Source organism: Patagioenas fasciata, chromosome 1, assembly GCF_037038585.1.
Source record: "Patagioenas fasciata isolate bPatFas1 chromosome 1, bPatFas1.hap1, whole genome shotgun sequence".
Taxonomy (NCBI): domain Eukaryota; kingdom Metazoa; phylum Chordata; class Aves; order Columbiformes; family Columbidae; genus Patagioenas; species Patagioenas fasciata.
The window spans coordinates 139,181,999-139,203,928 of record NC_092520.1 but is presented as its reverse complement, the minus strand read 5'-3'; the positions used below and the strand labels follow the sequence as shown (position 1 = coordinate 139,203,928).

General features: G+C 41.1%; 1 protein-coding gene across 1 annotated transcript in view; it reads right to left on the bottom strand.

Annotated features, from left to right (window-relative positions):
- IRAG2 (inositol 1,4,5-triphosphate receptor associated 2) overlaps positions 1-21,930 on the bottom strand; it is a 40,715-nt gene that overhangs the window by 890 nt on the left and 17,895 nt on the right. Inside the window, exons 17-39 of the mRNA XM_065852480.2 lie at positions 20,275-20,438; positions 18,581-18,695; positions 17,971-18,133; positions 16,741-16,802; positions 15,816-15,881; positions 14,500-14,608; positions 13,185-13,332; positions 12,324-12,405; positions 8,867-8,913; positions 8,714-8,778; positions 8,470-8,586; positions 6,247-6,329; positions 6,035-6,107; positions 5,187-5,241; positions 5,073-5,100; positions 4,370-4,510; positions 3,805-3,939; positions 2,890-3,037; positions 2,129-2,172; positions 1,389-1,466; positions 1,218-1,282; positions 671-772; positions 396-500 (exon numbers count right to left, since the gene is read on the bottom strand). Coding sequence (XP_065708552.2) covers positions 396-500; positions 671-772; positions 1,218-1,282; positions 1,389-1,466; positions 2,129-2,172; positions 2,890-3,037; positions 3,805-3,939; positions 4,370-4,510; positions 5,073-5,100; positions 5,187-5,241; positions 6,035-6,107; positions 6,247-6,329; positions 8,470-8,586; positions 8,714-8,778; positions 8,867-8,913; positions 12,324-12,405; positions 13,185-13,332; positions 14,500-14,608; positions 15,816-15,881; positions 16,741-16,802; positions 17,971-18,133; positions 18,581-18,695; positions 20,275-20,438 — 2,195 coding nt within the window. The remainder of the gene's footprint in view (positions 1-395; positions 501-670; positions 773-1,217; positions 1,283-1,388; positions 1,467-2,128; positions 2,173-2,889; positions 3,038-3,804; positions 3,940-4,369; positions 4,511-5,072; positions 5,101-5,186; positions 5,242-6,034; positions 6,108-6,246; positions 6,330-8,469; positions 8,587-8,713; positions 8,779-8,866; positions 8,914-12,323; positions 12,406-13,184; positions 13,333-14,499; positions 14,609-15,815; positions 15,882-16,740; positions 16,803-17,970; positions 18,134-18,580; positions 18,696-20,274; positions 20,439-21,930) is intronic.

Here is a 21,930-nt window from a genome sequence, read left to right as displayed (position 1 = left end):
TTCCTTGGCTTGAGTTATCCAGAGAAATTAGCTCAAATACTCTGGAGTTACTCTCAACAGCTACACGTCTCAGCATGTGCCAAAGCTGCTGCTAAGTTTTGCACAGGCCTCAAATCCTTGATCATGTTTACAGGGGGAAAGGTTGGCATGACCTAGTAGCCCAGCTGTTAACAGCTGTCACAGGTTAACCAGTAGAGGTGGGATCATACATAACTTTTTTTAGTATTAGTAATGAATTCCTGGTGGGATGAGCCTTCAGCCCCCAAGATCTTCCATTCCGAATTCCTTTGTGTAAGAAGTCAGTATTAACTACCAAACCAAAGCTACAGCTTTGTTTTTCCCATGTTCACCCCCTTAAATGTTGCTTTACCCCACAACAACATGAGAAAACTTACGCTGACTTTAGGTTCCATTTTGATGAATATTTTCCTTTTTCAGAGATACTTTCCTTCCTTGATGGTTCTTCTTGTACTTCAGCAGGTGATTCTGACTGCTCATTTCTGTAAGCAAGCATCAAGAGTTCCAAAGCTTTTCAATGAGTTTGACAGAGGTCACAACAGCTTGACTTAATAGCCCTGATCAGGTGGTGCCCAATTAAAAGTTCATTAAGAAACAAACCAGTCAATCCTGCACACACACCTCAGAATTCTGAGATTGCTGTTGAACTTACTTTGCTTCAGCATGTTTATCTTCATAGTCTGCCCAGGCATATGTGCTAACGAACCGCTGTAGTGAAGGACGCTTCTCATTTTGCTTTGCTCCCAGTCGCCCCCTGTCATGTTTTAAAGACATTTGCCTTAATTTTCCCATCAGATTTATAACAGGAAATTAGAAATTCAGCAGCAGGCTACTCATTTGGGTAGGCCTCAGCCAAATAAGTTTCAAAATCAGTTGCCTGAAATTATAATTATTAAAAAAAACAACACAAAAAAAAATACAAAAACCAGATCCATCAATGCCAGCTGCCTAAATTTAATCTTTTAGTTCTAAAGCAAGAAACTGAGGTAATTTTTTAAAAACATTCAATCTTTAATTAAAAAAAGAGAGCAGTGATAGTCATGAAGGCTTGTGTATCTATTGGAGTGTGTAAAACTAATATGAAAGGTTTTGCCTAGATATTATTAGACCTCAAGATGCTCCATGACCTGCTTAATGCAGGCACAGTTAGAGCTGCAAAATATTTGACCCTATTCAAAGACAAGCCCAAGTAACTTTACCAACTGCTTGATCTCCTGTTGAACGCGGTGATAAATTCATCACCATCGGGTTCATGGAGCTGGGCCTAGAGAAAAAGTTCGACACATTTAATGCACTGGCATTTTCCCCACTTCATCCCAGGCCAGTTTTGAGAAGGTGAAGCACCTCACCACCTGGGAACCCCCACTTACCAGTGGCAACCCAGTGCCTGCATTTCCAGTGCTCCTGGGCAGTGTTGCAATGCTAACTCTTCGAAGGGATGATGATGGCTACACAAATAAAAGGAATTACTGACTCTACCAAGGAATGACTGGACTACTCACTGATGGCATAAGATACCACCTGTTCTTATACAAACTGTATAAATAAATGATACTTCACTTGAAGTGACACACAAAGAAGAGTCAAGCCATAAACACAGCCCAAACCATGTCATTACAAGCAACAGCTTTCCATATTAACTGCTTCCCCTCCCACCCAAGCATCTCAAGTGAGGCTGGCTACACAGCTTCCAGAAGAAAACAAACACAAAATTGAAGACATCTAAATTCTAGTGGTGTTTACAGGAATTCCTACAGTCAATGTGGATTGTTCCCACCTATTTTTTCACTCTCTCTGTGCTAAGCCCTTCTTCTGTAGCTTCGACGACAGAACCACACACGAACAATACTTCTTAACCACTGCATGACAGCACAGATATTTCAGCTTCTGTGAACACTTCATCTTTTAAGTGAAACCACATGCAGTTCCCTTGGGTTGGTGGGGGTGACTGGAAAAATATATCCTCGTGTTTGATGACATCGGCCCATCTTTGAGACGGAAAACCACCAAAGTCAAGCCAAGCATGCAGCAGGTCATCAGTGCATGACAAGGCAAAGAAAACAGACACACATATACTTGAAATTTAATGTTAGGCTGTGAATGCCATTACCTTGAAGTTAAAAGAATTTGGTAGCTTTTTATTTGTAGATTCGTCTGTGAAGAGATCAAACATCAGAAATGCTTACAGGAATGCAGTGAGCTTCATTTGCAACTAAAGGTCTGATTTTCTGCACTACCTGTTTAAGCAAAGAGTGTATCAGAGTATCCTCAGCAGAAGATGTTTCAGGAAAAAAGCTTTCCATTTCATTAGATAAATTCATAATATTCATGCATTATACACCCTCTACAAGCATCAATTTCTGTTGTTATCACTAAACGTGCTCTTCGATTATTGAGGCAGTGTCCTCTTACAGGACAATCTTTTACAGCCAGGAAGGACCGGCCTGTGATTCAGAAGGCTCCTGTGAGGGCTTTACTAGTGTGCAAGACTGCCCTTTCTGTTTTCAAAACACGCTATTTTTTCGGCAGAATTTTATCCTTTTCTGGCAAAGCCACAAGTGCACAGCATCATCTGAAAACTTGACCTCTGTACCATCTGCTTAGAGGGGGAAGTTCAGAGCACCTGCACTTCAGGAGTCTATAATTCATATTTAGAAGACAGCAGGAAGCCTCTGTTGATTCATCACAATTTACATACAAATTCAGTTTCAGAGAGTTGTTTCTAATATTGTTAGTAAATTGGTATTTTCCCCTCTTTTTTAGGAAAGGAGATAAGACAGTCATATAACCCTCTACCTAATATACTAAGCTTCAATTAGATAAGATTTTATCTGGCAGGTGCTAAAAAGAAGACAGACAAAGCAGTTTTACCTCTGTCTCCAAGAGAACTAAAAGATCTCTCGTTCTGGAGCAGGACCTGTTTCAGCTCCTCAAGTTCTGCATGTTCTTTTGCATACATGCGCTTCAGGTTTTCCACGTGCTGAATCATTACTTCCACAGCCTTGCTGACACGACTCTCCTAACAGGGCAAGTGCAACAGCAGAAGAAAAAAGCAGCAACTCTGAGGAATCACATCATGTTTATTTAGAGTTTAAGACTTAACCATCTACTCTCATCTTGTGTCACTGTGATGCAACATCCTCTCATTTTTCTCCACCCTTTCAGAGTTTCAGTGCAACCCGTCTCCCAACACATGCCCAAGTTACACAGGTCTCGTTTCTCCTATGATTATCTTAAAACAGTCTTCATTTTCTGAGTCCTCATCTCCTCTGCTCTACAGTCTCAGCTGCCACCAGATATTTACTCGTATTGCCAGGTCATATTTTCATGCTGTTCTTTGGCATTGTACACAATTACACATAACATTTGAGCAGGTGTTTGTTTATTTCCATAGATTCAGCTTATTAGCAGCACTTTCCATAAGGCACAGAATTATCGTTAAAGCATCAAGACTATTGTTGCCACATTGCATCCTTTTGGTCTCTACTGTACACATCCCTCTGATGCATTTTTTTATTTTGGCCCCCTTTTTTAATATATTCTGTGTTTTTTGTGCAATGTTAGGGCAATGTAGCTACTCTCACAGTGCCTGGGAGGTCTTACAACACCACAAACAAAGAAGAGAAAGCCAGGACTAGGCTGTACTGGTCAGTCCACATTACATACACACACAAGATTCCCAAATCTAATTCTGGAATCAGAAGGGTAGCAAAGAGACACGGACATCCCTTTTACATTTAGAAGCTTTTAACTTGGTACAAAACGCATTTATATGGAAACTGTTACCTGATTAATAGCTCCCAACATCTCTGCTCTGCTGGCAACTCGGGCTGCATACTGGCCAAGAAACTGCAAGCTTTTCTGCAGCTTCTTAATGATCTCCTGTGCTTGGTTATCTTCTTCACACAAAGGAACTAAAGCCTAAGAGGTATATTGGTATGAAAAACACCGTGAGCTGTTAGTGGCAAAAGCAGAGTGAACCCATCTGAAGACCCCGAGCAGTTTGTGTCCAGGCCCACACAGTCACAAGATCAGCATCCAACATCCTAGATCAGCATAACTTGGTGCAGATCTCCAGTGTGCAGAGACTGCAGCTTACTGGGCATAGAGTCAGCTGGACACAAGGCTTCTTGCCCAACACCTGTGCAACAGAAAAACTACCCATTGTCTGAGCACACAATACACCCAGATGAAGGCTATCCCTCAAATACCAAGTCCCTCAAGTAAGAATTTTGTTCAGATTTAATTAAAATGTATTTCTCTTACAGAAAACCTAAGAAAATCCATATTAACAGAACTGCTTTCACAACAGCACACCCCACCCACCCTACCGGCCTTGGCCAACACTAACCTCTAACATCTTTAGAGCATTTGTGATCTCCTTTTTCAGATTTTCTTCAGCCAAGTCTCGAGATCTTTCTTCAAGCCTCACTCTCTTGTCCAAGGTAAACAAGTCACATTTAAAACCTAAAGACAACCTCAGAAATTCAGCCTGTTGTGGAAGAGGAAAAGATTTCAGAATAACCCAAGTGATGCAGAAGTTTTTAAAGATTTGAATACTAACATGACATTTGGGACTATACTCCATGAACACAGTTACAGGCAAGATACAGAAGAGAACGCAAACACAGCCCACTTCCTCCAAGCCAATTTTCCCATCTGTAGCGATGAGGAAAATAATCTGTAACCAGAATAGGTGTTATCTTGGAAGCACACAGCGTGCCATCTGCGCCTTTTGACAAGACTGTCTTAAAGCAACACATTCTGCCTGGGAGGAGGTCACAGCTATGCTCTTTCATGCTTGCAAACAAATGTTTCAGTAATGATAAATCTTCTGTTCAGTTTTACAGACCACCACCTTTCCCCATCCCATCCATTAAAAAATTTCCACTGGGATAGGAAAGACATTTCAGAAGCCAACTTATAGAAACATGTCCAGTTTAAGCTACCCAGCATCATTCTTTTATATAGGACTAGATATCAATCAGGGCTTATCTACAAGATCTTTCTGTTGTTTGAGATACTCAAGGATACAACAAGCAGTCAATGCTTACCTCCACTTCTTTCTCATTTGGAGAGTCACTGTAGGATAAGAAGAAGCAACCATGTAACAGACTGCAGATTGAAATTCATACCTGCAGGTGATCACTGAAAGTCAACACACTTACGGCTCGTTTTGCTTCGATTTATCTCCTTTAATGCCACCTGCAGTGGGTGAACTCCCTGTGAAGAGAGAAAAATGTTCTCAAACAGAAGTGAAAAACAGCCTCCCAAAACCAGCTTGTGGAAGTCTTTGAAGCACCAACAGAAACCACAATTAAAGCTTTCCAGTGTTAAGCTTTTGCCAATAAGAACAATTTGTATGCCTCAGAGTATTAGTGGCGGTGAGATAGCACAGCACTGTCACTTGTACAAAGCCCCAAAATTTAGTTGTTTAGTTGGCTTCAACTGGCATTTAATTAATGTAACAATGGCTAGTTATAGCTTTTGGTTTAACTTCCTAGCATGTAGGTTCAGGATGTTACGTGATTTACTACCCATCATTAACTTTTAGTGAACTCCAAAGGCAAAAGGTGAGGTGATTAGAAGGGCAGAGATGGCTCAGCACAGTTCAGTAGAAACATCACCCTGCTTATCTATATCACGTTACACAAACCCCTAAGCATAAAGGACACTGTTTCACAAGTCTTTGGAGTGGGCAGGCATGCCAGAACTTGATTCAAATATACCAGATCCTTTGAAACTCCTAAGAAATTTTCCCTCCTGTCTAGAGGAAGATGGAGCTGGTTAGTTCAGTATCTAGAGAAAGCAGAGAAGCAGGTTTTGCATGATAACATCTTCCCTCTCTCCATTGCTAATCCATTTTGATCTGTAAATGGAGCTAGTATTCCTTAAAAACAAAAAACCCTCAGAATTTGATGTGGGGCAGGCAGCTCTGCACCTCTTCACACAGTTCTTACACAAGTGACCAAAGCTCCAGTGAGTTACATGTATGTGTTCAGCAAAAACCTCTTACCTTTCCTACTGGGAACAACAGCTGGTGCTTCCTCACTCTGCTCTTTATTATTTTTCTTTTCCTGGCCCACCTGCTAAAGGCATATCAGAGAGTAGTTATAGCAAAGGAACAGCCAGAACACCACTGGAAGGGCCTGTCCCCTCCCTCCTGCAGTTTCTCTTTGTCGCTGCTGGGCCAAACCAATTCTGTTTCTCTGTCACTAAGGCTCTTACCGGGTCTTGTTTTAAAACATTTTGAAATGCAGTTTTGTGTTCTTCCATCACAGGGCAGACTTTCTTCTCAGCTGGATCTGCTTCTGGGGAGAAACATTCCAGAAACCAAATGTAAGTAGAAAAACAGAGCAAGCCTACAACACCCAGTGTATTAGCCATGGGCCAACAGGGCTAAAAGAAATTGCAATAAATGCCAGGAGAGGGCACTAAGAAGGAGAGGCACCAGTAAAGAACATTACAAATATGTAAAAGAAGTGGTATGATAATTGCCTTTGGCTTGAAAACAAACAAACAACAACACAGTAAGTGCAACAAGCAAGATTATTACTCATGGTTGTAATTGCTCTAGTTAAAGCTGCAAGAGTTGCAGTAATATTCCCTTCAATAAATGAATTTCATTATTTTACTACCAGCATGGGGTTGGTTGTTTGCTATTTAAGGAGGCAGTTTATAATCATTTTTTATTTGGAATTCTATAAGCATAGGAATATGTTAAATACAAACAAAACCAAAAACAACAACAAAACCACCCAACCAAAAACCTAACATGCATAAACAGGTGAAATGATGTGAGCATTAATAATTATCTTCTTTCATGTTACAGAATACAAGATGAAGGAATAGATGTTACTTTGGCTACTGTTACAGAGGAGCCTGATCATAACCAGGTTGTGGACATGCACACAGTTGTGGTATTTCAGGTATCCATAAGCTTCAAACATAGCCTGACACTTGGACTGTCCTTTGTACCCAAGAAGTAAACTACCAGGGTGTGTTAGAGCCAACAAGAGAACTCTCTTTGCCAGAAGATAAGTGATAATGAACTGGTAAGTTCAGGAACTGATGATGCCAGCTCAAATGCCATGCAAACTTTCAAATGCTGCAATTTAGAAGTGCTTTAAAGCTGACAAAAATAACCTCCAGAAAGATAGCTATTAAAAAGATTTAGAAAGGAAAATATTTAAGAAACTGAAGAAAGTCTGTCATACTAGTTTCTTGTGTAGCAATGACTCTGGTAGCTATTTATACCTTTTCAGAACTAGTGCCTTTTTTTTTTTTGGCTGTTTATATAGTCACACACCCCCACAAAGAGGCAAAGCAAAGAAACGGAAAAATGAGCTTCAGAATTGAAGTGCCTTCTCTATTCATCCTTCACATTAACAACAACTTCTGCTTAGCTCTCCCTTTTGTCCCTGCTGATTTTTGCAGGGGTGCTGCATATCTAACCTGGCTCCCAAGCACCCTTGGAGACCATTGTGTGGTACTAGCAAAGACCAGAACTGGAGACTCATTAATGTCTCCGTTCTAATACTAGAAACACTTTCTATTCAGAGATGTACAATAGGCAGTAGGATCTCAGATTTTAAAGCTGTTTGGACCTCATCTGTTTTGCATGTCTGTTTCCTCCTTGCCAAAGCCACCTAGACCACATATGAAAACTAACTGCAGAGGCAAATTAGTAGAAAGAAAATATATTTAAGCAAGGGGACTGAATTAGGTGTCAGGAAGATCGTGCTAAAGAAAGAAACAAAACCAATCAAGAAGTGACAACAAAGCCTTATGTTTAGGTAAAGGTTAAAAACAGTTACAAAGAAGCACCACATCCTGTGCTGCTTATTCAGATTTTTTTTTTTTTTAATAGCTTAAATACACTGGGTACATGTACTCCAGTTTTGTTTTGCTTTTAGTTTTTAAGCAAAAGAACACCATCAGATCTAGTAAGAATAATTCTTCTGGATGTTGATGACCATAGTGAAAGACAGAACCATGCACAAAGGCCTCTACCCTCATCTCTCTTTCTGACCCATTCTAGCATCTTGTGTACCAGCCATCAGTTTTCAAAGAGAAGCAAGCGTTATTTAGTCTAACCATGTGTCACCAAACTCTTTAAAAACCATGAAAACATTCTCTCTCCTCCCACAATTGCCTGGGATTTAGTGCCCACACAATGTTCTGCCAGCTGAGCAAGTGTCAAGATTTCACTAAGTCACTTCATGTTTACTTCTTGAAGTGCTGTAAGTCACTGGCCACCTGTAAGTAGGTAAAGCCTTATTCCTGCTCCCAGCTTCAGGGAGGGCTGAGAGCACTTGCGGGTGAAAATATTTGCAAAACCATAAATTCACAAGTTATTTTTCTTACTCAGCTTCCTCACTTCAAAGCTGTGCTGGAAACAAGCCATTTCCTCACTGCGTGAGTGCCAGAGCACTGCAGCGGTTACTGTACCTGACACAGGACCAGCTGGATCCTTATCATTGTTTTTCTCCATTGTTACAGAAGTTGCCACATCTTCCTCTTTTTCACGTGGGCACTTGGGTGATTTTTCCTCCATAACAAGGCAGCCTATAATGTCAGGCAACAAAAGACAGAGCTCTTACTGTTCAGTAAATGCACTGACTAGAGCATAACTATTTCCAAGGCTTTCAGTGCAAAAAAATTCACCTGTCTGTGCCCCAAATTAAAGGCTTACCTGTTAGTGGCGCAGCGCTTTCTGAAGAGGACGGAAGGCCTTCTTGGGGTGAAGTTAAGTGATCACTGCCAGAACAAAAATTCTTTCAGATACTCATTCATCCATAGTATACTCTTTTGATAAAGGCTTTTAAAAGCTTGCACAAAACCTGACCTGGATGGAATCAGACTGGCTGGTAGTGTTGTCTCTGCACAGCCAATCTTAATGGAAAGAGAGAAGAGTTAGTATCAGGGAAAGGCTAACCATGCAAATAGGAAATTTGTATGTCAAAAGTTTTAATAATTTACCCAACTGTACCTAAATTATTTCAGCGGTGAAGAACTAGGTGATAAGTATGCAGATTTATCTGCTAGTCTAAAGCCACCCAAGTATGAGGAGCAATTGCTATGTTTCTGCAGAAATCTTCTCAGGAATATCATACTTAGAGATTTATTTTGGTTCCCAACTTCATGTTTTGCTTCTAACTCATGTTTTCAAATGACCAACATACGTGTTACCACATCACTGTTCTACCTTAGTGCTGTGCATCAAAATATATCCATTTTCAAGGTCTTGACCTCAAACTCCACAAGTGAGGTACACAGAGCTTCACCCAACTATAGATGGTAGAGATGTTTAGGTAAATAAAAACATTACTATTAACAGCTCAACTAAGCAGATGATTCAGAACGCAGAAGGCCTGTAGTGTTGTATATTGTAGTGTCCAGCTTTGAATGATGTCAGTTTTCAATATTACATATAACAACTGCCTAGCTGCCTCAGAAAGCTTCAGGCCTCCTCCTTTGTATGCAAACAGCAGGGAGGAATTGAGCAGTTAAGGGCTGGTACGTAGTTTTGCTCATGTTTCTTTAACCACTATAGTGTGGTTCTGGACCCAAGTCTTATCAACATCACACACAAAACCAACATCCTCCTAAGCCTTCTAGTATGGCAAGGGAGATACTGAATGGGAAATGACCCTCTTCCTTCTTTCACCCTGGAAAGCTCCAGCTTGCTTACTCAATTTATAGATAGGTCTCTATTTATGGGTGAAAATCCAGGGTGAAACAAGGGTTTAAGGAATTAGGGCAGTAATGACTTGTGATGAACTCCACCACCGCTGAAGAGAAGTGCTGAACAGGGAGAAAAACAAAAAAACAACCCCAAAACTCTCCCCAAGCAGAAAAGGCATGAGGCCAGCCAGCTTTGGGTAGCTCCTTACATATCAAGTGTCCAAGAGTGCTATTGAAGTCAGGGCTGAGGGCAGGGTGGGGTTGTTGGTGGTGACAGGCAACAGAAAAACCATATCAGCAAGTGATTATCTATGTTCTGGTATCTCCCCTTCCCACTCAAACATCCTCAGAGGACCCAAAAACCCCAGTGAAGTTGAAAAAGAAGTGACCAAGGTGCCCCTGGTCACTTCTGAGAGCAACTGACTGCTCCCACCATTAGCAAGTGCCTCTCTGTCCTCTCCATCCTCCACCCACCACAGCTCAGCTGCATTACTGCATTCACAGAGCCTGGCCCCAGCCAGCTGGATGTTTCCCCTAATGCAAATCCAGGCTATTTTTATTCTTATTTGAATTCTCTATTAAGCTGAAGGAAGTACAGCACTGCACAGGTCTACAGGAGTATTTCAGGTGGAGAAGGTGAAAATGAGCAGCATGTTTAAGTGTAAACAAAAGAAATTGAAAGGGATTTCAAAACAAACATACACACAAACCACCCAAACCAACCAACCCTTGCATCACCTGAAACTGAATAAAGCATTTAATTATTTGACATGTGCTCTCCCCTCCCAGGTAATCACAGGGTCAATGGTTTCTGTTTGCAATGAAGGAAATTCCTGAATTCAGTTTTTTAAACCCCATACTGACTATTAGGATTATAAGTTCAAATGGATTGCACAGGGTACACTTAAAAAAAAAGCAACAACAAGAAGCCCCCACATTCTAGATTTCTTAATAAAATATATTTGCACGGAGCATTAGAGAATCATTCTTCCTAATACGAGGATTGTGTCAAAGAAGATCCTGTAGTACAACTCTAATTATATTTTTCTCCCCTTCATCCTTTTGGTTAGCATAATAATCCAAGGTTCTATCACAGCAGACAAGTTCTGGCCACAGTCTTGTATAAATTCCCAAACAAGCATTAATATGTGGAGGGCTTATCGTCTGATTTTTAGACTATGATAAGACTTTCACATTTGTAAATCAAAACAGGTATAAAAAGCCCAAGTTTCATCCAGCTCTCACAATAGCTTCTTCGTTAAATAGCCCCTAAACTCCTACAGTGACAATGATTTGACAAAATAATTTGAGTGAGTTACATGCTGAAGGGCTCGATCTGCTCAAACACATCTGCAACCACAGTGTAACAATAATAATAAAACCCTCCACACACCTAGGGAGACTTTTTCTATTAAACAAGGACATTCAAATTTTGCTGCACGTCACGGTTTTCAGAACTGGACACAGCCCATTTGCTTTTTCTCTGGGGCAAGCTTTGACATTTTAATTTCATCCCTCTAGAATATTCGCACAGGATGCTTATCTATAAAGGCAAAAGTGGAAAACGGCATTTCTGAGCCCAGCTGTACTTACAGAGAGCTCCAGAGCAACAAAGCATGGGCATTTCAAAAGACTTTACAGGGCTGTGACTTTTCAGAAGGACTGGATAAAGCAAGACCCCTTGAGATTATCCTCTTTAAGGTAGCTTACGTAATAGCAGCACAAGCAGGGAGTTCTTCACCTGCGCTACCCCAAGCAGCATGCTGAAGCCACAGGCAGTCCCCATCACTCTTTTTTTCAGCCTCACTGCACTTTCTGCCCCAATTTGCTGCTACGAGCAGACCCCTGCTGCACTTGCAGGTACCACACACCAACCAGGGCATGTCTGAGGTTGCCTGTTTATTAGTCTCGCAAAAGTTATATTCAGGTTCACAGAAACCGCTGACCAATATTCACTCATCATCGCCACTAACACCAATTGGTAAAGCTAATAAGAAGCCCTGCGTGGCAGGGCTGAGGTCTAGATTTTATAGACTATTGGAGCACAGGCAGGTGTGCTGAGCTGCAGCTCATCTTGCTGTTACCGTGAGAAAGTTGACTGACAGGTCAAGCTGTACATGCAGGATTCAATACAGCAGTGAGGCACATCTGAGCACATCAGCTGAAGGGAAGTTTCCATACAGTGAAGATGTTGTTTTGCAGCTGTTAGATGGTAGCCATGGGAGAAAGCACAGAGAAAGGCAGCATTCACTACTAAAGCATCATGTGGCTTCTTGCAGGTGGATAAAAAGAGCCAGGTCACTCTGACCTCACTGGCAGAACTGAGTATTAATGCAGAAACAGCACTGTCTCAAGCCTCAAAACCACATTTAAAAATGCTCCCTAGCTAAAAGCATGACTCAGTTGCTATAACTATAGCATTCCAGAAGTGTAGCCAAATTGAAGGGACTACCCCACACAGAACGAGATGTCACAGCGCCCTGCTGACTGTTGCCAGCTCTGTTCACCTTGCAGCAGCACTGATTTATAGCTGCTCAGTCTGGATCTGGATTTAAGTAAGGCACTAAATGCTTGAGCCCATTCAAAACCACATCTCAGGCATCAGAAACAGCACTCACCTCAGTAAGTGAAGAGTCCATCATTGTAATGGAAACAGGAAGGTCTGCATCAGTATAGCTACCAGCAGAGCATATTTTCCATCTGGCAATACACATTTTATTTGCATGTTGCCCAAACAACAGTGAGATACATTGCCCATTTTCCTTAAGCACATAACAACTGAAGTCACCACTATCTGTATAGTCAGACAGCTGGTCTCTCAGAGAAAGACAAATTCATCACCAACATAAATCCCTCCCTCCTCCCCCGAACAGCAAGAAGCACCACCAGTCCTTCTCCCAACCTCCTCCACACTGCACAGCTCTGCAGAAAACCAGTGGCAAAAGCTTTGAGAGTGGCTGAGTCTTTTTCTGCAGACTGCCTGCCTCTGCATCTTCAGGAACATCCTTATCTTGTAAAATATTCACTGACAACAGTTAGCTAGCTTTCATAATCTTAAGCAGTTCAATCTCTATTTTAAAGATCTAGGGAGGCAGCTTGATAAGCAAAGGCCTCAGAACTCATGCACTAAACTCTGCAAAATAAAAAGTGATTCCTCAGAGACAAAATGATGTTAGTTCTGAGTTAAATACTGAAAATACACACAAGAACACCTACATCATGCCTCAGTTCTCAAGCACAAAATGGAAACACCACCACTGTCAACCAACAGTTTCAGTAAAAACCTTTAATACTACTTTTGTGAACAAAATGTTACCCCATAAAAGCATTAGCTGTCTACTGAGTGTCCAGTGTTTCCTATGAGAGGTGCCCTGCTATTGAACTCTGCATGTGCTGGGGATACAGCTTTCCCTTGGAACCTGCTAGATGCCATAGAGTTTTCCACCCTTCACCCCCAAGAGGTTATTTTGCCGTCTTACTTGTACCCCACTGACTTCACATCTGAAGCAGACGCATGTCCCAGATCGCAGCTTTCAAACATGCAGTTGTTGGAGCTCTGTCTACTGTGCCAGTGCCAGCTGTGCACAGAGAAGTTATTTAGGCATGAGGTTTCCAAGGTCAGAGCATCTGTTAAGAGAAATGTATGAAACATGGTGGTCCTTAGCAAAGTTGGAGTTAGTCACACATTTTTTTACTTAAGTCTAAAATAACAAAGCAGCAGACCAACCAAATACAGATTTATAATAATGCAGCTTCCATCCTGGTATGAAAGAGTTTGGTTATGTGGCCTTAACGTACGTTGTAGATGGAGAGTTTGCAGCACCTGGGGATGGGTATCTTTCATCAGTCAGGTTATAGAAGCTTCCATGTAGGTCAGTTTTGTTGTAGTGAATTGTTTTGTGTGGCAGTGAGGGCTTGGAAATGGATCGTATTTTTTGTATCAATACTTGATTAGTGCAAGCTGAGAATACCTACCTTATTTGTGGCTGGATCTTGATATTGCAGCAAGTTGCAAGAACACTGAGTTAGCCTGTTGAAACAGCCCTTTCAGGGCAGCAGAGTGCTCTTATAAGGAGCATTGTGCAGTCAAGCAATATCTTCTTCCATTTCCCCCAGTATGGTGTAGAATTAGATTTGAACATGTGGTAGTTTGTATGAGAAGAGACTCTGCCTTGTATCAGATTACTGCTAGAAGAAATGCTTTGTCTGTAAAATCCCAAATGCACCCTGCAGTTCTGTGGCCCTGCAATGTATATGTGTCAGTAGTTGCATTTAATGCTTGTGAGGCTTAAGAGTCACAGGAAAGTACATACATCTTATGAATGCAGGGGAAATCAACAAATAAAGTTATCTGATTCTCAGTAGCTATCTCACCTGTTCAAGCTTTCAAACCAGGACTAACCTCAGCTCAAGTAGCAGGATATTGTTGCGCTGTCCCAGTGTATGCCAGTTAATAGGACAAATAGGAAGAATGTAACTCAAGCCCCTCTTGATCCAGACTGGCAAGCATCTTGTCAGAAATATACTTGGAAGTATGATGTATACCAATAGTTTTGGAGAGTCCTGTTAGGCTGACAGCTCCCTTTTCAAGCTTTTCATTGCAAACATTATAAACATGGTTCAGCCTCTTGAATTACATGCAGAATTAGGCTAAAGCCAACAATAGATTTCCCATACTCTTCCAACACATTTAACACCATTAATACGGTTGATTAATATGGTTAATACCATTAATCAACTCTTCCCATATTTCAGGAAAGAGACAGAAAACCAGGCAACACAAACAGCTCTTACCCAGCAGAGGTGTGCTATGCCAGTACAAAATATCCAAGGGCAGAGTCCTGGGAAGTTCAGTGCAGGAGGTCAGTCCTTCACTCCACAGTCCTTTAGAGCAATGGAACTGCTAATTGAAAAACAGAAAGCGCTGTTGTTGTTCAGTCATGCTGAATACATAGAATCACAGAATGTCCTGAGTTGGAAAGGACCCACAAGGATCATCGAGTTCAACTCCTGTCCCTGCACAGGACAACCCCACAGTTCACACCATGTGTCTGAGGGTGCTGTCCAGTCTCTTCTTGAACACTGTCAAGCTTGGGGCCGTGACACCTCCCTGGGGAGCCTGTTCCAGTGCTCCACCACCCTCTGGGGGAAGAACCTTTTCCTAATCTCCAACCTAAACCTCCCCTGGCACATCTTCCTGCCATTCCCTTGGTTCTGTCACTGGTCACCAGAGAGAAGAGATCAGCGCCTGCACCTTCTCCTCCCCTTGTGAGGAAGCTGTAGCTGCCATGAGGTCACCCCTCAGTCTCCTCCAGGATGAACAAACCAGGCAACTTTAGCCGCCTCTCATACAGCTTCCCCCCTGAACCCTTCACCAACTTCATAGCCCTATTAATGCTACCAACTCCTTCCACATATATACAGTTACATCTGCATAATTTAATACTAACAGTTATACAAATACATTGTATTTGTTGTGTTTTGGTTGTTTGTTTTTTTTTTTTTCTAGAAAAGCTCTCATCCTTAATGGGCAGAACACATATATGAAGAGGTAGAATAATTCAGCTACACATTTGCAACAGACATGTTGATTCAAGTAGGCCTGGAACTAGGTACTACCAAACCAGGCAAGATGAACTGGGTAGGAGAACTGTCCACAGTTCACAAAACCACAAAAAAAACCACCTCTTCTTGCTGTTACTGCTGAAGAGGTGCCATCTGAAGATAGGTAGAGGAAACATCTGAAGCAACACTTACACAGCTGCATTTGACTTAACATTGCTTAAGCAACAAAAAAATGGAAAAGAAATAGGAAGATGTAGCCTCATGTTCAGCCTCTTATCCTTCTCAAAATGCAATTTATCAAGAACCGTAACTGTTCAGAAGTAATAGGAGACCGGTTTTGCAATCAGGTTCTGAATATACTTTTGTATGTGTACAAATACACATAAACATATACCTCAAATTATTTTTATCAAATGTTTATCTTGGCAAAGTTTCTCACAAAGAAAGTTATTTATTTTCTTCAGTTCATGAAAAAAAAAAAAATAGGGACAAAAGTAGTGTCACATTTTAACAGGCTCAGCAATGGTCGTAGCAAACACACTTACCTTCCCTTTTACCAGCTCAGCTGACGTGGGCAGCAGGCTGTAGTCAGATTGTAACTCTGCACAGCACTGTTGCAGTAGAGAAATAGTTTAAGGTAAACAGACATAAAAGAAATTTTTAAAAAGTCTAAAAAAGAGATGGAACACTACTACTGATTATTAATAAAATGGAACTCTAATTGAACTATTTTCAGCTATCAGGAAAACTATGCAGTTGTTTCCACTCACTACTTTCAGCCCTTCATTCTGCAGACCTTTCTTCACAAACACAAGTTTTATTCACATGCAGCTAGTTCACAGTTTTGATTCTGCACCTATGATGCCCGTTGTACAGCCTGGGATACATTTTAGGATCTTCTGTATGACTTCATAAATACTGTGTTATTCTATATTAAATCCAGACTGTTCAGACCCTGAGCTATAGCATTCTTTCCCAGAGCTGCTTGAGGAAAAATGTCCTCCCACCATTGTCTCCCCCTTCACCCCCTTTCAAACTTGAAGTATTTTTATTCAAGGCAAAGTACTCCAGAATTATATAATTTCTAACATATTTCCACATATTTCACTGCCTATTCCAGTGCCTGCATGCTGAGAAATATTTTATTACAAGATTTTAAACATTTGTTCTCAAGACTGTCTGCAGAAGAGAGGGCTGATCACCAACAGTTGTTTACAGTGAAGGCCATCACCACACCTGTAAGTTCTAGCCCATTTTTTCCAGCAGGCTGAAGAAGGAAAATAATAACGTACAGATCAGTACACAGAGTTGAGTACCTCCACAGTTATGTACATATTAGAAAAACAAACAAACAAAAAAATCAGATGCTGCCAGGTTACTTGCAAGTTCATCTCAGCTGTAGGTGTCCTTCCACCAGAGCACCTCCTGTGCAAGCCTATCTTTCCTTCTCCCACCACACAAGCATCATACCTGACACAGTAATTCACAGAATCGCCTTTGAAGCAGTTCCCATCTTAGTGTATTAACAGTTGCTACAAAGAGACATTTACTTCTATTTATCCACAGAGAGAAAGATTTCTGCAAACTACCTGGAATCATACATATCTGGGGTTCTCTCTCTTTTCATTTAGTCTAGTTCACTTTGCAGAAGAGATTTGTCTATTCAGAGCTGGAAAATGACAAACTATTTCCATCGTTACATCTCTTGGTAAAAATTCAACATCAAAGTTTGAAAGAAGTAGTAAGCATGAAAGCAACACGAGCACACATGCATGAGCAACACCAAAATAGTGATCGGAAGTCAGCAAGCACAGTCTGGGGCTGTTTCTGACATATCAGTGCATAACAGTTGTGCCTTACAGTTAAGACATGGGGTCCCATGTAATTTTTTCTACGATTAAAAAAAACTAATTTCACATAAAAGTTGTTTACAACACACATATATGTTGACCATCAGTCACATTGCCCCAGGAAGTGGATGCTTAAGGCCAAACATTCAGTGGGCTTAGGTAATTTAATTTTTGTTTTCCCTGTAAGAGTGATACACACTTCAGAATTTGGAAAGAAAAAGCCACATGTGCTGCAATCAAACCAATTTACTCTTTAATTGCCAGAGCTTTTAAGGTGTTGATGTGCTAGCTCTTGCTCACTTGCTAACAAAGTTTCCATGGCTTTGTAGCAAAAGTTGCATGTGTACAATACAATGACACGATAACTTTCTACTAAAGAGAACAGCTTAATACCACGCAGCTATTAAATAAAACAAACAAACCACCCACAAAGCAAATAGAAACAGCAAGTAGAATGCAGAATATAAATAGGTCTCTTTGGTACAGGAAAAAAAGAGAGATGGCTTTCTTAGGTATAAGGTGGGCTACCCAGATACAGGAACATCACCTCTGATAAAGGAGTGCCCATGCCAACCATGGAGTTACCAGCCCTTCCTTCTAGGACTGGAGATTTTGCTAGGGGGTTCTGCAGGTTTGGTCCAGCTCAACACCCACTCATCAGGATTCCACCTGATCCTCAACCCAGATGTCATGTTTGCAGATCTCTTAAAGGACGAGGAAAAATGAAAGAAAGAAAAAGCCCCCACAGAGCATTTTGCTGGATCACCTGCACATCAGTCCTATTCCCCCTTGCCATAAAGGATTTGCCCATACAAGAGTGAATGCTGGCACAGTACCAGTAGTTACTCACTTTTCTGGTCTTCCACCTTCTCCTGAAGCAACTGGCAAGTGCTTGTTAAAGCTGCATTCACATCCTTGAGTTTTTGCTGCTCAGAAATGGCTTCCTCCAGCTTGCATTTCAAGGATGTGACTTCCTCACAAGCAGAGTGAAAGGCTTCAACTTTATCCTCTGCCTAAGCACAAAACAGTATGTAAAAAAAAAAAAATAGGAAAAGAAAAAAAATAAAGCAGCCGGGCTAACACAAGGAGCTTCTACAGTTCATGTAAGTGAAACCAAACTGCATCTGTTCTTTCTCAGGAAGTGATAAAGCTCCCTCTGAACTTCTGCATTTTTACATTGGGGTGGACTGTGTTTGGGAGCTATTTTTGGGTTTTTTTCTTTTCTTTTTTTTTTTTTTTTTTAAGCCACCACAAATATGCAATGCTGCCTCTTTCATCAGCAAACTGTTGTCACCACCCCCTCAACTTTTACTTCCTCTGCTAGTTCCACTTTTGCAATGGAGACGCTCCATGCTGAACATTCGATTTCCTTTCCCAAGAGCAGCAACGCATCGTACGCAGCCTTTTACATCTGCTCACTTGTTTTCTGCACAGAGGGAGGAGCTATGACTGTCCCTTACCTGTTTGCTGGCATCCTCAAGCTGCTTTGTGGCTTTTTGCAGCTCTAAACCAAGGGCTTCTGCCCGGCCAGCCATTTCTTCTTGTGACTGTTTGACAGTTTCTATATCACGTTGCCTGCGGGGCGAGAGAGCACAAACCACAATCCGTTATGACATTTCAGAGTGGGCATGCCTGGGAGATGACACACTCCGGTTGTTGAGATGTGCATCAAGAACCACGTTCAGCTGTTACATTCTGCAGCTCCCCAGGATCCAGCATCAGGGACTTCATTCTTGCTAAGGAAAATTCAGCCCTGTAGGCAAACAAGGATCTTCTATAGCAGCCACAGAATTAGAAAAGAAGTTGAGGTCTTTCCCTAGTTTCTCCCCAGCTGAACAGAGCAATGGCTGTGTCAGCCCTAGCCAGCTGGATACCATGGTGGACGCTTGTAGAACATCCAGAGAACCCAAAGATCAAGAGCTTAGCAGAGCAAACTTCTGCATTTTTATTAAAAAGCAAAACAAAACACACCACATTGTTTCATAGTTTGTGAGAAATGGCAACCAGATATAGAGTCAGTCATTCTAGTAAAGATATCCTGGAGCTACTACTGCAGATACACAGCTTCATCAGGCTAATTTTCCGGTGTTTTATAGGGTATTTCACTTGGCAGCAAGCAGATGTCATCAGAACCAGTGCTAAAGATGATGGCTTCCAAGGAATGCCTTATCTCCCACTGTAGAGAAGAAATACACAAAGGGTTTCTAACTCACTTTTGTACATTTTTTCCTGTGGCTGCCATCACAAACAATTTTGATACAGAGAGGCAGCTTTAAGAAACCAAGGCACCAGTATTTTAATCAGTTCTTTTTCAAGTTAAGGGAGAGCATGTGGGAGGTCTACATTAACAATGTTAAGTGGAAAATAAGTCAGGCAGAAGTGCAATATGACTGCTCCACATTAGCTCTCAGGGATGCAAAGCAGCTTATATCCCAAATGCAAGCAAAGGCATGCATGCAAAATTGATGTTTAGTGTACGATAGCAGAAGGCTGACACTGAGTAAGCCTGGGTTCCACAAAGACAACAAATTCAGATTTTTTTCTCCTCTGCCAGAAAAATTAAAGTGCCAATAAACAAAATTTAAAGTTACGTTTTCATATTTAATGAGAGAACTCATTGACGCTTGAGACACTAAAACTTTGTTTTGTCTGGGACTAGAAATTGTCTTCCAAACCAATAATACCCACAAGCATATATTTTACAGATCATCTGCTTCACTCAAAACTAGCAGTTTATTTAATGGTTGCACCTGCTAGATAGGCAGTGCCCTCTTGCTTTAACTGCTCAGTCTGTGGTCTTCCTGGTGTTTTCAAAGACATCTCTAGGATCATATGTTACTTCATACATGAACCTTAACTCCCACATAGCGTGATGTTATGCTAAAACCAGTTCCAGTCTCCAAAACAGCAGATAAATTCCTCTGTGAAAAAAGCCTTCAGAATTCAGTAAACTTTGTTCCACAAGACCAAAAACACAACCCAAAACAAGCCCCTACCAAACAGCTAAGCAATCAAAAAAACAAACAAAAACCAAACACCTAAAACAAAAACACCACAATAAAAACACAACACCAAAAACAAAACCACCACAAGGAACAACAACAAAAAACCGCACAAAAGCAAAAAAAAAGTCATGCATGGTTTGAAGGGATACCTGGCAGAGAGCTCTCTCCTTAGGTGAAGTTGCTCTGTCTTGGTTCTTCTCAGGTTGCTCGCCATTTGAATAAAATCCTTATCGAGGGATTCCTTGTATTTTTCTAAGAGACAAAGTTTCTGGATCCAAAGGTGTCTTTTTTCTTCCAGTTCTTGCTTGAGAACCTGTGGCAGTTTGAAACTGAGTTGCCATGCAGTTCAATGAAGAGCAGAACCAGAGGGTAAACCAGAGCCCCAGATTTATTATATGTGATGAGAACTGATACTAAATAATAGAGCAGGGAAATCATCACCTACATGCAACACTATCAGTAATAAAGAAGATGGATGACTGACAATATTCTGTAATGTACTTATACAACATCTAGTTGGGAAAGAAGGGGGAGAGAGAGAAAAGAAGAAAAATAATTTAATAAGGAAGAGATCATAAAGGATAAATGGATGTTTTGTTTTCTACAAAACAGTGTTTTGTGGCATCTAATAGGTTAACAAAGTTACCTAAACTTCAGACTTGTGCCTTCTAACTCCTGAATCTGATAGGATGGGGAGACAGACAGGCTGCACTCCAGCCAAGTGTTAGTACTTCAAGATAAAGCAACACAAGTTTGCACAAGAAAACATAAGCCTTTCATATGCTAATACAATTTGACAGATGGCTCCAGCTTTCTCAGAAGGTTACTTCTAAGTCAAAAGCCACTCTCAGCCTTTATTTGTGGGCAGATCTAAGATATACAGGTAGTCCTCTTCCTCTTCATTCCTTGTAAAACAAATATAAGTTTAGCAAGCATTTATGGTGTGGCAAGAGATTACGTGGTGCATGAGGGAGTCTTTACAATTTACCTCAGAAAGCTTTCATCACAAAATACCCAGACAGAGCAACAAACCCCCATGTATTTAAGAAGCCCTAAAATTGGTAACTTAGACTTCTGTGATGCTTTCCCTAAAGTACAACCAAGTCCATTGGCACCAGGTTGAGTTTGTTACTACAGAAATGTAAAAAAAGACCTGGACTAATAAGTCTGTATTTCGGTTTGTTATACACGCCTAGCAGATGAAGTCCATCCAAGGGATGACTCCTGTACAAAGGCTTTCCATTTTACCTCAGATTTGTAGGAAGAATAAGGGGAAGAGGGAAGAATTACATGTTAACATTGTATCCTCTGCATTTCTCTGCACAGTACCTTGCAGTATAAAGCACTGAGAAAGAAGAATCCAGTCCTTTCTCTCTGACCTTTTTCAACTGAACATAACAAAAAAAGTCCTTAGCTTTTAAAGACAGCTTAATGAGAGTCAAACAGAGGTCAGGTGAGAATGAGGTTGATATTTCTGGGGTCTTACAGTAGTTCCAAGGGGAGAACATCAATCCTACAAGTATGGGCCATATTACCCACTGTAAGAGTCTAACGTCCATGAGCTTCAAACAAAAAAAGTGTAGCACATCAAGTATCATGCTAAAAAAAAAAAAAGCCTGAGTAGTTTTGCTAGATAGGCTTACTGGGATGACATGGGATGTGACCACATGCAAATGCCCACATCCTGAAGATCAGTTTTTTAGCCAAGGAACAGGCAGCATTTCCTCTTGGAAACAGTATGGGTTTGACACACAAGTGATACAGGCTTATCATGACACATACACCACAGTCTTATCTTGAAGCAG